This window comes from Coffea arabica, chromosome 6c (genome assembly GCF_036785885.1).
Source record: "Coffea arabica cultivar ET-39 chromosome 6c, Coffea Arabica ET-39 HiFi, whole genome shotgun sequence".
NCBI classification, from domain to species: Eukaryota; Viridiplantae; Streptophyta; class Magnoliopsida; order Gentianales; family Rubiaceae; genus Coffea; species Coffea arabica.
The window spans coordinates 13,563,389-13,580,203 of NC_092320.1; the positions used below are offsets into that span (position 1 = coordinate 13,563,389).

Sequence of the window (16,815 nt, forward strand, 5' to 3'; positions counted from 1 at the left end):
ATTAATTATTGTACTTAAAAAGATATATAATGAATATATATAGATATTAATAGAACATTTAATTTCAATTTATCATGGTTTTACATAAATAAATAATATAGTCAAATATAAAACAAAAACGTGTCACTTATTTTAAAAAATATAGCATTATTTTTATTATTTTATTTTTGTTTTAAAACAAAATAGTTTTCTAACAACTAAAAAATTGTCAATTTGAAAGTTAAAATGATGAATTGCATAATAAAAAAGTAAACAAGTTTATTAAAAAAATTTTAGTTATCAAACAAAAACTAAGAAAGTGATAAAATCCTATGTATATTTAAATGAAGATCCAATATGCAAATCTTATCAAAAGCATATATATACTTTGTCTAAAAAACAAAGACCCATAATTGGACAAAAAAATGGATGAATTGAAAAACTAGTGCAAGTTCCTGGTTGAACCACCGAGTCAAATGAGTTTTATTGGGTTTAACTAAATCAATTCTTCATCTAGTCAAATTAAAGACTCAGCTCGGCTTGATGTTCGAGCCACCCAACTGATCGATTTTACTATCGGTCGGGTCGAGTTTAAAAAGTATGTTCCAAACTACTTTTAGAAGGAGCCTCGTGACCATTTTGAAAGAGACCAAAGTGGGAAACTTGGCTGCTTCCCTAATTTTTTCTGTTTACCAACTAATCTGTGAAAAAAATTCTTCCCACAATAAAACCAATGCCACTTCAACAAAAATATTAAGGTCTTGTTTGGATTGCAATTTTTCATTCCAAAATTTTTAAGTTTTTCGTAAATATATTTTTCAATCAATTAATTATTTCACATATATCAAATCACTAAACTCCGAAAAAATAGCATTCCACATGAGTTCTTAATGTCTTAGGATTTACAATTGTATTGGGCCAGTTTACATCATTGTAGCAATTTTAGTCCACTAGAATGCAAGCTTTCAAACTTATAGACCTGTCAACGAGTTGAGTTGGGCCAAAATTGAAAATTTCAGACCTGAACCTGTTATAATGTACTAGTTCCTAACCCAACCTGTTTACCAAACGGGTCTTGTGCTTAGGGTCCTGGAACAGGGTCTAACGGGTCCTGGATCGGATCTGGATCTACAGAAAAAATAAGGCCCAACAAAAATAAGGTCTGAGAGAGATGTGCGGGTGGAGCAAGAGAGAAGAGAGAGAGAGATGTGTAGGTGGGTGGATTGTAAGTTTAGGGTTTGTTAATTTGGTAATTAAAAGAATTCTTATTATATTTAGAAATATTTATATTTAATAAATATTTATGTATTGTCCGGGTCTGAATCGAATATGAGTCAGAATCCTATATTTCATGTCTGGCCCGCTTTTTATTAGAGTAAACAGGTACGGGTTTAGATTCGGGTAATATAATTATTTTTAACCTATACTTGGAAAAAACTTTCGGGTCCGGGTTCAAATCCGGACCATTGACAGCCTACAAACTTAGTCCAAGAGGCTAAGTAAAGTAAATGAGTTAGACTTTCAATCTGTAATACCATGTTTTGCAGCAAGTTCACATAATAAGACGGCCAAAAATATGCCTACCGCCCTTATGATCATTTGGATGAGTTATCTACAGCACTCATCCTTTCACAAATCAAGAACTTTGCATTGATAAAGGGGTTTCAACAGTGAACTCTGTGCAATATTAACTAAGGCTGTGAACTTTGCATTGATAGAGGGGTTTCAACAGTGAACTCTGTGCAATATTAACTAAGGCTGAAAATGAGGCTTAACGAGTCGGATAAAAGTATGTTTAGAATTGGTTTGGATATTAGAAGGAATGTTTGAACTTGACTTGTGTTTATAATTTTTTGCAAGAAATTGATGGAGGTTGGTGAAATTTCGAACGTATGTTCACCAAAAGCTTGGCTTGACTTGTTAAAGTATCGAGCTCAAGCATATACAATCAAAACTTGGCTTAACTTGAAATTTTATGTCGTATTATATAGTGATTTTCACCCAAATTTATTACTTTTTTTCCCTTAATTTTTGCTATATGATATTCAAGAAATCTATTACAAAGAATTACGGATGTGATTAAAGTCAAATATACCTATTGAAGAAATCTATTATAATGAATTAGGGATGTGATTAAAATCAATTATGTCTAGGATTAATCTTTCTTACATTGAAAATGTATATACTGTCAGTGTTAGATGAATGATAGCTATGCAAAATTTGAATTTGAAATTCAACTTTTGTATACATGTTATGAATCCAACGATGATAGTGTATACATTGTCAGTGTATATAAGATTTACTTTTATTTCTATTCAAGAGACAAGAGGATTATATGTTTGTTATTTTATAAGATAAGTAATATACATACTGGAAGAAAAGAAACTATGTATATTTTTGTGAAATTTACTTACCTTATATGTTTCTGAACATATCGAAGTGGACAACGTAAAAATCGTGATTAGTTCATTAATATTTTCAAGTTTGAAATCATGTTCAGGTTTGGATTGATATCTAAACAAACAAACTTGAACGAGTCTGAATCGAGGTAAGTTCAAGTCAAGTAACAAGTTGTTTGCTTCGATTTACAGTCCTAATATTAACTTATTTACTACTACCATGAATTTTAGCTGTACCATACTTATCTACCATTGGTGTTAAAAAAAAAAAGTGATTGATGCTGTGGATTGAGTTTCTCTTCAATTCCAATGTTTTAGTTGTATCTGCGACAGATTTTGGGAAACATATATTTGTTGCAGAAAAAAAGTAGAGATTGAATAGGGCATGCTGCAAAACATATAGCCAAACAATAGATTTTTACCTACTTCATTTACCTCTTCCACAAATTAATTACTCTAATTATCATTTGTCTACAGAATCCTGCCCCCCCCCCCCCTCTCTTTGGCTGTTCATACCTGCAGGGTGATTCTTGAATCCTGATATAACAAGAAGAGAAGTTAATACAAGGAATTATTCAAAGCATATGGCAAAGAACTGGACACAAGCCTTGGTGGATTGGATACTGAAAGGGCTTTTTGAGTGGAAATTGGAGGAGAATGGCAAAGATCCCAGCGGCACCCCAGAGGCAGTCAAAGAGAATAGCGGCACTTCAACTGTTGAAGTGCGAACGCCAATTGCGAACGTCAAATGTTGTTGGTGGGAATCTGAATCTTAGCTTATTTGAACATCAATTGCATAATTATACTCCCTATTTCTTCTTTTTTTTTTTTTCATCAACAGGAATCAATTCGTGCTGCATGGCACTATTATTCTGCAGTCTCGATGAGTCTTCATGCTCTAAAATCAAATAAAAAAAAATTTGTCACTCTATTGTATTGATTCAAATGGTCACTTCTCTGAAGACATGGTTCTCATCCCCATTTTCTTTGAGTATATTTTCCTACAAAAATTATGAAAAATAAAAATCTAAATGGGCGAATTTTAGTATAATTATATATCTATAATCATAATTCTAATAAAAGATGCTATTGAATATTGGTTTTTAGAATATGCATACTTGTAGGGTTGATATTCATTTTTTAATTTACAATGCGTGCAATATTGAAATGCAGATACTGCATGATTCTTCTTGACTATTTCTTTGCATATCATGAGATGAAATACAGTATCTCTAATTATGCTGCAGCTTTTGAAAAAGGGAATATAGGGCTGCCGAAATGAAAGTAGCACGTCACGTAGCAATGGTAGGCATCTTTCAAAACAAGTACAAAATAACTGATTCATTTGGCAGTTAAGGATGCCCCCGGTGTAGAGCGGCTGGCCAAGGGATGTCCTCTTTAGGGCCTTTGGTCGTGCGTCGACTCTCACCTTGTTAACAATCTCTAGTTTTTTGGTGGTACAGGATCCATCGCCCAGTGGAGGACTAGTCGATTGCCAATGCAGTCAGATACCCTATTTTTTTGGTGGTGCAGGATCCACCGCCCAGTGGAGGACGAGTCGATTGCCAGTGCAGTCAGATACCCTATTGAAGGAAAAAAAATAAAATTAAAGCATCGAAAAAGAAATTTATGTATTATTCTTGATTATTTGATATCTCTACCCTCCTTGTTCCTAGATTCAAAACCAAAAAACAAAAAGAAGAAAAAAGAACAAATTTACCAGCTTCCACAAAATTAGGCATGGATGTTCATTTTTGAACATGAAAAAAAATTGAGATCCTCTCCTGCTAAATCATCAATGATTTCAATTCATTTTTCTTGCTAGATTTTATTTACAGAGTACAGATTAACACAGTCGCATATGGCAATCAATCTTTTCGATATTTGTGATAAAACATTTACGGCCTGCAAATCGACATGCAGTAGATTACCAATTGAGGGATGGCAAAAACAAATTTTCTTGAACACCTCCTTTTCTTCGTCATTCTCTCTGTGTTCTTTCTAATATATTTTCCCAGTTTATGTCTCTTTATGTGAGGATTTCTAGATTGAGAGCTGATCCCCTCATGACAGCCTTTTTACCTAAACTTGACAGCAGAGAGAAATCTAAAAACTTCCCTTGATATATGTGTATGCGAGCGTGTGATTTTTTTTCCTTCTTCACGTGACCACATACCTGTTTATAAAATCCCACCAGCAGCAGACAAAAGTAAAAACGGTAGATAAGACAAGCATCAACCAATGTTTCACATTCAAAAAGTTAATCTATTGCAGCTATTCTTTCACCTATATACACAGATATTTCGAAGATAACGTGATCACATTAGCATAAATCCTTCGATGTCATTGCAAATGTAAATATCACATACAGTTTGATTCTCTACTCCATGACGAGCTAGTGGAAGTATAAAAGACCAATTGAGCAAGACAAAATTCTCTACTCCACGACGAGCTAGTGGAAGCATAAAAGACCAATTGAGCAAGACAAAAAACATTGTATAAGATCTTAATGAAGTTCGAACATAAACGAAGAACTACTGGATTAAAAGAAGACGAAAGGGCAATGAAGTCCAAATGTGTATAGGGGTCAGTCCAAATTGTTAGGATAAAACATCATTGCAAAATATCATAAACCGATCGATGTTGTACTTATAGGACAGAGAGAAGTAGGGGTCAATGTAGGTTCCCAGGAATTTTTCAATCTTGCGTCTTTGTTTACTGTATATAGCGTACAACTTCAAAATGTTTCACGCGGATAATTTGATGAATTTACTGGCAAATTTATAGCAGGCATGAGATCAAGACCATCAGGATCTTATGAGAGCGATTTATATGAATCCTGCTAATCTTTCTTTTCGGGACAGCAAAGAAGCGTCTAATCAATAAAGGATGCTATCAAAAGGCAGCTTAGAGGCCAACATTAAATCCTCAATATCCAGCCTTTTCGAAATCATTAATAGCTAACAAGCTACTTCCTCTAATACTGCTGGACGAGGTAAAAGTTTACTATATAACATTCTTCTACAGTACTACCAAGTTGTCTACATTTCTTATCTTGCAGTATATATAGAATCAACCAAAAAATGACGCAAATGAAATGGAGAAATATTTTATTGATGGATATTATAACAAATAACAAAAATGCACCATACATTTATTCCCATATATATCTACAAAAATGCAATTTGATTTAATAGTGACATTTTTACTCCAACAAATTACTGCACGTACTGCCTTCTAATCTTTTAAAAAAAAATTAGAAAAGAAGCTGGAAACTTAACACTATGAAAGAACTACATAGAAGTGAACCTTCTTCCCCTTAAACATCAAAGTCGAATTGTAACATTGGTTGCATGAAAGGGTTAATTAGCTCGCTAAAAATGTCCTCTTGACTTTGATCAATGTAGCTGCCCATGTCAGGTGTAGTGAAGAATGATTGTGCATCATCAGGAATGCTACATTGCGTTGGTTCAGACTCCGGCGTGGTTAAGGCCACCGGACACTCAGCTGCCAAAGTCATCTCCATCATTTCCTTAAATTTTGATGACTGAAGTAACAAACCAAGGGCTGATGTTGCTGAGGCAGGGCGCGATTGGTTTAGGGTTATGTCGGTGGTAATATCCAATGGTTGCGGCTGTTGTTCGGTCTGAGGGTGGTAGATGGAGCTTGATGCCAACATTTGATCTGGGGTTGGCATAAAATTGGTGTCTACATTAGGGTTAGGCTCGGCGATCGCAGCGGAGGTGGTGGTGCTGTTGGTGGCATTAGGTCTTAACCATTTTATGTAACGACTGAGGTCGAAATTTGTTACAGCATTAAGTCCTCGATATTCAATGGCAGCCATGTCGTATGCAATTGCAGCCTCTTCCTGAGTTGCTGCAAGAATTGATGAGATAATTCAGGGAAATTTACTTCCTACATTTGTTTATTTTAATAATGACAGTTAATATCCGGGTATCTTCAAGGGGTATGGAAGGTTAGAGTTGGTGGACTCATCCAACTAAGTGATGGTGACTGACAAAAAGAAAATATATTATCTCTAATGTATTTTAGGTTGCCAAACAACCACTTTAACCATATACTAATTTGTTTTTATTAGGTAGAAGACAGATAAGTGAATAGAGAACAAACATACGCTTGAAGTCGCAATCAAAATCAATTAGTAAAATTTCGCATACTATTTGCAGATATCCAGATGAATTATATTGCATGCATGCACCATTTTATTTTTTATTGGAAAAATTGTAATGGATGGCTCAACGTGTTGTTGCTTAAAGGAAATGAAAGGCTTACCATATGTTCCAAGATAAAGATATTTGTTGCCAAAAACTCTGCCAATTCGAGCTTCCCACCTTCCATTGTGATGATGCCTGTTGAATAATAGGGAATTTGATTGATCAGTCATAAAAAAGGGTTCAACTTACTTCACCTTTGCTGGAGCGTTTTGGATATGTAATTCTACTCTGACATTAACCTAGGATCAAAATGAATTATGCAAAAGAAGCATTTTGACATAAATTTCCAGAAGTTTACTTTTCGTTTTCCATTTTAACGTAAGAGACTCAATTGATAATTGTCTAGCATTTCAAACTTTTCATTCCCAACTCCCCTTTTTCTATAAAATCAAATCAGTACCCAACTTTTTGTGTCCATATACCTCTTAATGCATTACAGGGGCAAAAGCAAAAAAGTAAAGTACACGACTCATCAAATTCATGGAAAAAGAAGAACATAATTATCCTATGTCCTACCTTGCAACTCCTCTATACTTGGACACTCCTCGTGAGAAACCACTGCTCTTCCTTCTCAATGATCCAATATATTCTTCTCTGGACTGACCCTCCATTTCTTTCAGTTCTTTCTGATAAGTTGCCAACTAAAAGTATAAATGCAAGTAAGTCCCACTATCAAGATTGAAAGAGAATGAACACAAACATGTTCGAAAGAGTAATTATGATTAGCAACTAGCTTCGTACTGGAAAGTTAAGGGTCGTATCTTGACCCCAGTACTTAAGTGCAGCCAAGTCATAAGCATGTGCAGCTGCTTCTTCATCATCATAGGCGCCTGAAGAAAGATACATGTACCATATACATTATCGACAGAACAATGTTAATTCATCAATTTTGGATAATAATTAACGTCTGTAAAAAGTTGGAAAATATCTTCTTCTTCATTTTTTTTTTTGCACAAAAGTCGGAAAACATCTTCTGTTTTAGATATTTATTTCCCCAACTATAAGACATTTGTACATCATTGAAGATTGTTTTTTAATTTTTTTTTACCGTTTTAAGAGTTAGGATGGATATTATCACTCTTATTGATGTGTAATGTGGAAGAAAGAAACAGAAAAAAAATAAAAAAGAAGAAAATGCATGGCCACAGTTGATAGAAAGTGATAATGGTTATGGGATGGGAAAATTTTTTTTTTTAAATCGAGGTTAACGAAAATTGCTTGCTTACCAAGGTAGACTGCGCTTCCATAAATTCCACACGTTCAGCAGCAGCAGACCAAAAAAAAAAAAAAAGGGATCAGTTACCATTGACAACACTACCAGAATCCAGAAGAAACAAATCAAAAATAAAATTTCACAGAGAAGAGGACCATGATCGATACGAACCTTGTCTTCCTTTCTTGTTCTGAGACTCATTCCAGCAATTCTTGTCCCACAAATGAGCTTCATATCTTCCAGTCCATCGATGCCTAAACCCATCAAAACTTTACCAAGTCAGACTCGACTCTCGAGGGAAAAGAATGTTTAAAGAACAAAAAAGAAAATAAATCCAAACTGTAGACAAAATTCGAAGTGCAAATATTCAACCTTGTGACACCTCGATAAATCGAGCTACGCTGAGGAGGAGAGTCCCTAGGGACAGTTTTCCTAGTTCTTTTCACTTTGATAGCAGAATTATTGATCCCATTCCCAAGGTTTGAATTGTTCCTTTGGTTTTGCTGTGAAATCTTCGTCATGGAACTAGCGCTGGGTTTGAAGCCAACAAGTAAGTGCTACGTCAAAGTAAGAACGAGGATAGTAAGATACAAACTGGAATGATATGACTGAGTCTCCCAATGAAGGGGTTTTAAAGGGATCACGAGGAAGAAAGAAGAAATTATCGGCTTGGAAGAATGCTAATAATGGGCTGGAACATGAGAGGGAGATAGCCGGCAAAAAGGATGATTTAATTGCCGTCTCAAACCGGCTTGGAGTGATTTTTTCTCATTTGTCCTAACATGAATTTTGTTACTTGTGCTCTTCAATTTTATTGTATAATTTAATGGAAACAACTCAAACTTTTATCCATATTAAATTTGTACTATAAACCCTGTTGTCGATCTTTCCCTAGACTAACAATGTTTTTGGTCTATATGATATCTTCTAGTGAAGGGATTTTTTTTGGTTGATTGGGAGTAAATGTTGATATCAATGATCAGGCTCCAGACTTTTGGTTCATAGGTTACATACAATTGATGTGGGGTAAGAGGAAAGATAGAAGTTCCAGGCACACGAGTGCATATGGGTTAGAGTTAATTAGAATAATTGCTGTAGTATTTTTGTTTTTTTTTTATGGCTGACCATCTACTTTGGTTAACAAAAGAAATTGATTATTGACAAAACTATACTTATAGACCAACCGGGAACCCAAAATTTTAAAGCAAGGTTTAGGGAATATTATCACCAGAGATCTGAAGTACTTCAATTCAGCTATTTTATATTTTCTATTTTCCAAATCATTTGCTTTGGACACTAAACTGCATGTACGTGTCTAATTATATATATCTTTCTCTTTTCTAAATTGATTTTTCATAATAGATTCATGCATGGAAGCCAACCTAAAATATGGTATTGTTGTAGGGACTTAGCTTTTCTATGGAATGTTTAGTGGAATAACTATTCTTGACAATGATCGCGTGAATTAGTTTTTTTTCCATAGCTGTTTGTAGCTAGTCCTCAACACCCCCCCCCCCCCCCCCCAACACACACAAAAAAAAGAAAAAAAGAAAAATCATAGCTCAGTTGATGGTGACTAAAATTTTGATCAGATCAACTAGTCAGAAGTAAATGGTTTTTATTATCTACTTCTTGTAAATTGCCAAGCAATAGGAATACACTTTTCCTTCAGTTGACTTACCATTCTGATATTTGGGAGGACAAACTATCGTGCGCTTTTTCCAAGTCTTTTTCTAAGGTAGGTACAAAGCTGTAATATGCCAAATCGCCCCTAAATAAAGAAACTGGTAACCATTTCATCTGTATTTCAGAAACAGTCAAGAAGTTTAACAGCTTTCCAATGTAACTCAGAAGGTAAGCGGTCATTAAAGATAATGCTATTTGAGATAGACAAAGCAGCCTCTTGGGATCTTATACGTTTCGTCAAGATAATACGTCAAACACACATGGAGCTGTAATTTCAAAGATTGTCTACAAGCTTTTATTGGTGGAACTCAATTAGTAAAAAGAAAAAAAAAATTGATCCACACTTAGATCAGCTTACTTATCTTTATTACGAATTAATCCTTCATTAATTGGCATAAAAATGTGTTGTAAATCTGCTATTTACATTATACTAATACTGGTATTCGCATGTATATGTTTGTGTTTAGGAGGTTTGGTTTGACATTGAATGGCTTTCTGATGTACGTAAAACCTAATAGGAGGTTTGGTTTGGTTTGGTTTGGCTCACCTCTGTGTGTAGACCTGCTTTTTTTTTTTTTTTTTTTATCCATAAAAGTGTTAAATTTGCCCAAACAATAAATCATAAATCCCTATTGCAATTTTCTTTTATACGAACAAGGTAAATGATATTCACACTACACCTTTCTTTACATAATAAATTATTAGAATGAGTGTCGAAAACTATTTTTAGGGTGCAAATATCACTTGTCATCGACGAGTCGATCGTTTGCAAAACTAGACTTGACTTTGGTTTAAGGTGTAAAATTTGCATTATACATTTGCATACCATCTCATGAAATATAATTTAATCAATAAATCTTATCCAAATCACAAGTGGATTTCGCCAAGTTAACGTGCTCAAACCTGATTGAAACTTACAATTTTCAGAAATTTGGATTTAGGGTGGGTAACATATGAATTTAAAAAAAAAAAAAAAAGAGTGTAAGCATGAGTGCAGCAATAAGGTTTCTGAACATCAATCATTTATCTTTCAAAAGATACTGCAGGTTTTTCACATACTATTACAAGGTTGCTCAAACTAATGAACTTAATAGGTGCAGTAACCATTGATTAATGGATGAGATATACTGTTTTCTAGCAGTATATGCATGGACTATTTGAGATTTAAGGCACAAGAGGGACCATTAATTTTTGCAGGCAATGTTTCGTTAATCATCCAATCAAAAACACTATCTTGTGCAAGTAAATTTGGTAAGCAGAGCACTGGACCCCTTAATATCAAGACTAAATATATAGTTATAGATACGTGTAGATTACCTAATCAGAATCTGAAAAAGAAATATTAAACAAAACTATGATCAACCCGTAACCATCGACTTCCTCTGGCGTACAAGTATTTAGATTGCAGGTCAACAAATCAAACGAAATTAAATATAGCAACTGGTTTATGTGTTGAAAAGGAGACAATTGTTTTAGAATCTCCATTATGATATAACCTCAGGATTCTAGATAGATGCTGGCATGCCTCTTTTTTGTAGGACATGTTCAATTTTTAATTTAGGGTAAATTAATACTAAGTTTGGATCCAAACTAACTGAGGTGTAAGTCACCCTAATTGAAGCATTTTGAACTTTCTTTCGAAATGCTTTTAAGTACTCACACTATGAGAAGATTCTATAAAATTCTCACAATTTTTTTATATGATGATTTTCCTTCTATACGTACTATTGCAACATAAAATCATTTTTTTTTTCAACACAGTGGGTATCTGGACCCATGGACTGATTACCGTACAGCCCAACTAATCCCACTGCGAGCTGGGAGCGGCTCGTCCCAAGCATCATCAGCCACGGTAGAACGGGGACTCGATCTCGGGACGTGGCTCTCCCCCAACTGGGACTACAACCACTGAACCGAACCCCGAGGGGCTATTGCAACATAAAATCATGCTACGTACTTATGTAACCAGTACTGCATGCATTAGTTTTGAAAATTCTGTTAATTATAATTTACTTCAGTGGAATGCCTTTTATAATTTAGGGACAATTTGTGGTTTAGGGACAAGCAAGAGTTGAGGTACAGTTGGTGGGCTAAACTGAAACTAACCCTAATCTTATACCCAGCGATTGTGGCGAATAGGCAGCTAATTAAAACGCATCTTCCAAGCCGATCGATGAGATATCTTATCTAGACATGATTTCCCGATCCAATTATATATTCCTGATTGAAAAAATTATAATTGCGCTGCAGGTGAATTGGTTGAATTAACCCTTATTTATAGTAATGAGCCCTAAAATTGCATGCATGCTTTTTCCTTCCAATTCTTGTGTGATGCTCAACCATGCGTAATCAGTCAACATATATTATCTCAATCAAGAAGCTAGTAATGATCATTTCATGTGCTCAGCCTTTTTCCACTCAATTAGACAAAATGACAAGAAGAAAAGAAATATGAAAGACACTTCATTTATTTCTTTCCGCCCATCCCATGACCGGCAGTTTTTTTTTCTCTACAATGGGAAGAATGCCCAGAAAAAATAATCTTACTAGTTATTGAAATGTTAATCTATTCTAATCATTTTACGAATGATCAGCTCAGCTGATATTTTCATTACATGGCCCTGCGAAGTTATTAAATAAAGAATTTACCGTGGACATTGGATGGAGTAGAGAGTCATCAAGCTAAAAATTAATCATGAATACGACCTAAACGTATTTTTAACTGCTTCGATGGGAACTAATAAGATAAACTCGTGTTCATATGAAAGATAAGTAAATGACATTGAAAGCAAATGTTTTTTTTTTCCCTCAACTTGCTGAATAGCAACTCTGAACTGATCATGTTACAGCTGAAGAGATGAAAACATCAAGAAAAGTTTAACGAAGAAAACTTTATATATGCATGCACCAAGGTCAAGAAAGTAGCTTTTCTTTATGAAGCAATTTCTTGTATGGTATACATGAAGAAAATTTAATTACGACAAGATTAATTATGTACTAAACAGCTACAAATTCTGAATCGAATATCGACTTCTGTTCATCGTTTCCTCTTTAAACAGATATATACAATTAGTTACTTCACGTTTTATGCACTACTCCACTCTTCAACAAAAAAAAAAAAAAAAAAAACTTTCGAGCAACTTTTACTCTGCTGAAACAAAACTAAGAACTTTATTCTTCTTGAAAATTGATAAAATGGGATTTCTATCAGAAGCTCCAATCTCTATGCCTATAAAGAAATCTAACTGAAATGAAATACACTAGAAAAATAAAATCCTAGAAGACCTGAACTTGAACCTTTTAATTTTGTGACACATTAGTACTCCCTCCGTACACCACACTTCTGTCGACAACATTTTGCAGCCCATTGTCGATGCGAAATGGGAGGTCCAGCCTGAGAAGCTCAAATGAACCTTTCAAGTCTAATAAGAGGTCCCAAGATAGGCCCAATATTATGGAAAACTGTTTGCTTATTCATGTTGCCTAAGAAAAAAAAATTTAGCTGATTTTTGTTTCTTGAGGAATATGTAGCGAATTACTGAAGACCCGTTTATTGTGAAGGAAGACTAAGGTCCTGTTTGATAATTTAATTCAGGATTTAGATCTTAACATATTCAAAGCGTTTGATAATCAAAAATTAAATATCCGAATTAATTAAGTGGTACTGAATTTTCTAAATAAAACGTGCTCCCAAAATTAACTGATAAACTATTCACTTATCACTGAATTTGATATGCGCTCAAATGTATTAGATTTAATATTTAACAGTTTAATAATTTGATAGATTTACAGTTCAGATTTCAATTTTATCAATCGTACCCTGAGAATCCATTCATATCAAGGTGGTATAATCCAAACAAAATATTTGCTTTCTTGTATGTGTAACTCTCTCATATGATAAGTTTTAGCACCGAAAATTGAAGTGTATAGAAGCAAATCGTACATGGAATGCTTTTTATACCATCCAAATTTTTCTCTCGAGATATGTCGTCCATGTCAATTTCAGGGCTCCAGTCTAACAAATCAACTGCCGATTAGAAAATCTTTGAAATACTAGCTTGAACATAGAAGATTCTACGGTCAGTGCAAAATTCGAGTTTGGTGATTTGGTGATCTACTTGTAAATTTTATTAATTTTTTGCTAGAGAAACAAGCAGGCCTAGATCACTGGCAAACGTAGATGCCAAACTTTCTCTGGGCAAAACATAACAGTAGCTGATAGGATCAAAAAGAATTTCTTGATCACCAACACAAATTTTCAGAGGCGAATCTAAGCTTAGCAGTTTACTATGGCCTTGTTCTCGTCTGCTTTAAATTTTATAAAAATTTAATTATAAAAAGTGATTATAGAGAATAATCAAAATCAGCAAAAGATACTTTTTGAATAATTTAGGATTTTAATTAATTTTATTCATTATTAACAATATCAATAATCTGAATATGGAAGCAATTGAGAACATCACAAAAAACTGATTATATAAAATCAAAAAAATAATCAATCAAGAATAAGCCCTATGAGCTCTTTATTATCCTAAAAAATCCTAATTATCATTGGCTAAACTATCATTAATAACAAGTGCATCCCCTCGAAAAAAATAAAAAATAAAAAATAAAAAAGTAACGCTTACTGAAATAGTAAATAGTAGAGTTGTTACCTCGAGAAAAAAAGGTACGACTTCTTATCGCATGGCTAACTGTTGAATTTCCAACGTAAGCTGCGGCTATCCACCCACCGGCCACCGTCCATTAAATTAAGGATGCTTTCTGCTTTCAGATCTTTTTTGTTTTGTGCCAAAATCCACCGGCCCCGCCACACAAATCCACACCAATGAAAAATCACCAAGTGCTGAAATGAAGATTGCTTATTTCGCAATCAACCAAAGATTCTCAGCCCTGAGACTAAAGAAAATGCATAATCATCTTGTGATAGTAGGTGTGGATTAATAGTCTTCAACTTCATGGGACTATTTAAAATGAAATCTTGATAATATTTTAATGGCCAAATTAATTGTACTATCATCTTGAAAATGTAACTCCATTCGTTCAATCTGCTTCTGAAGTTATGAACCAAGAGGAAAAATCGACAAACCTGCAAAGTAAATTTAATGAAAAAACAACGAGAGGAGGCTAAATATAAATTCTCGATCATAAATTCATAGCTGATTCATGTATAATGCCCTTGATCACTTTGAAGATCTACAACCTTTTTATCTTTAAAATGATATGCAATTGTCATCCTGTGAGCAAGTAGAAAAGTAGAAAGGTTTAGACAGTGTAGAGAGGAGCCAATTCCCTACGGATACACGTCGGTTCGATCGCCTGTTCAGTCGAGCTAACGAGTCTGTTCGGCCCTCAACCACGAGTCTTCCGGAGGTGAAATGATTAAGGACTCCTGATCCATCGGGATAAGGCCCAAAGTAGGGTTCAAGAGGGACTCCATCCCCTCGTGACCTAGTAGGATTCATATTCAAGAATGGGATACCTACTAAGGATAGAGGGATAACTTTGGACTCTCTCGTGACTATCTCAAAAAGACTCTATAAATAATGAATAAAAAGACCAGAAAAGGTACGCTATACAATACTATTACTTTCTCTATTCTCTAGCTAGTCCGACTGTTCGGCTCATTGCAGTTCAGCTCGGAACCTTAACCGGTGCTATGTTCGGATCGTGATTTCGACGTACTTTTCAAACAGCATTACTGGTAATTTCTGGATTCTGCTTTGTAGAAAAGGAACCGCACCAAATAATATAAAACGCAAAGAATAGTGCTCAATTTTGACTCGAGGAGAGGGCCTTTTTTGTTCTTTTGTTTTCATTATTTCTCTTTTTTTTTTTCCCCCAAAACCCGCCACGTTTATTCTTTGAAATTCACAACTTTTTGACGCTTTCATGCTTTTGGTGCACTATCATTTGCATTCATTCATTTGTAAGAAAGTGAATGGTGTCAATCTCAGAAAAGGCATTCATAGAGTTGGTTGCAGGGAAAAAAAATCCTTACCAAAATCATCTCCTTTGACTGCAAGATTCTTTTTTAAGTTTTTGTTATTCAATAAATAATAGTTTTTCTTATGCTACTAATTAATTTTAATTTAAATTTGCACTTCAAATTTAACACATATGAGATGCAGCTAGTGTTAGTTTATGTACAAGACAATGAAAGGTTAATCCTTGTCGAATGTGCTTAAGTTGATTGGCGACGACATCTTTCATGATCGCGTACATGAGATTCTTTTAGCATATAAGGTTACGGTTGTCTGAATAGTGAAATGAGTGTGGATTTAACTCCTAAAATAATTATTATGGACTTTGGAATGAAATACTATGAGTAGTAGCATGATATTCTAAATTTGCAGCTTATTTGATTATCCAATTCAATATTTAAAATTAATAAATTCAGATCTTAATATGTTTAGACGTGTTTGATAACAAAAAAATAGAACATTTGAATGAATTAACTAAGTGACACTGAAATTTTTAGACAAAAATTGCTCTAAAAAATAATTTAATATGATATACACTCAAATGTACGAGATTCGACACTTAACAATTCAATAAATAGATTTCATATTTTAATTTTTAAACTTCAATTTTATCAAAAACACTCTTAGATTTTATACCTAGACACAGTCTCCCATGACCCTTCTTTTCTTCTCATCACTCAAACAAATGAAAGAAGTACTTAAATAAAAAAAAAAAAAGTGATTTTAAGCATTAGCAAGATTTCAAGTCCACTCAAAATATAGCAAGGGAGTACCAAGAGCATGCATATAAAATGAATGTCAATTAAACTCATTTAACTCTTACGCAGACAAGAACACGCAACTTTTGTTTGTCAAAGACGACCAAAATAGTTTATCATAATGAATATTATTAGGAATATTTTTAAAGAATAAGATTCGCCAACCAGGTTGCGTCATTTTTCGCCTGCTTGAAGCCAGTAGCAGAAGCAACATTAATATTCCCCCAAAGCACGAGCATTTATACCAACCAGAATATGAATACATACATACATACATATATATATATGTGTGTGTGTGTGTGTGTGTACGTATATATTACTACAATTTACATCATTTGAAAATTCGTCCCACCGGAAAGCAATATGGGAGTACTTTTTCCAGATGAGTCAAGCCAAAGAAAGTATGCATTCATCAGGCGAGTGAATACCTTTTAAGAAGATATTTGCGTGAAACTTCAGCTTTTGTCTTCTCAAAGTTTTCTAGTTAAAATATACCTTAATTATGCGTGAAGCACGCACCATCCAAGAAACCGCATGCAGGATATTATGAATATAATCAGA

General features: G+C 34.1%; 1 protein-coding gene across 1 annotated transcript; it reads right to left on the reverse strand.

Annotated features, from left to right (window-relative positions):
• Positions 1-5,454: 5,454 nt before the first annotated feature.
• On the reverse strand, positions 5,455-8,578 carry LOC113691318 (AP2-like ethylene-responsive transcription factor At1g79700). The gene is made up of 7 exons (XM_027209419.2): positions 8,199-8,578; positions 7,998-8,080; positions 7,840-7,848; positions 7,355-7,443; positions 7,130-7,254; positions 6,672-6,748; positions 5,455-6,254 (listed from the first exon to the last, which is right to left on the reverse strand). Exons 1-7 carry the CDS (start codon positions 8,345-8,347, stop codon positions 5,698-5,700), a joined length of 1,089 nt encoding a protein of 362 aa, XP_027065220.1. The 5' UTR covers positions 8,348-8,578; the 3' UTR covers positions 5,455-5,697.
• Between the last annotated feature and the right edge of the window lie 8,237 nt (positions 8,579-16,815).

Coding starts and splice junctions, on each gene's coding strand:
- LOC113691318 (XM_027209419.2), bottom strand. CDS start 8,347: ATGACGAAGATTTCACAGCAAAACCAAAGGAACAATTCAAACCTTGGG. Junction 8,081..8,198: donor ATTTATCGAGGTGTCACAAG/GTTGAATATTTG, acceptor TGATGGGTTTAG/GCATCGATGGACTGGAAGAT. Junction 6,749..7,129: donor AAGTATAGAGGAGTTGCAAG/GTAGGACATAGG, acceptor ATTATTCAACAG/GCATCATCACAATGGAAGGT.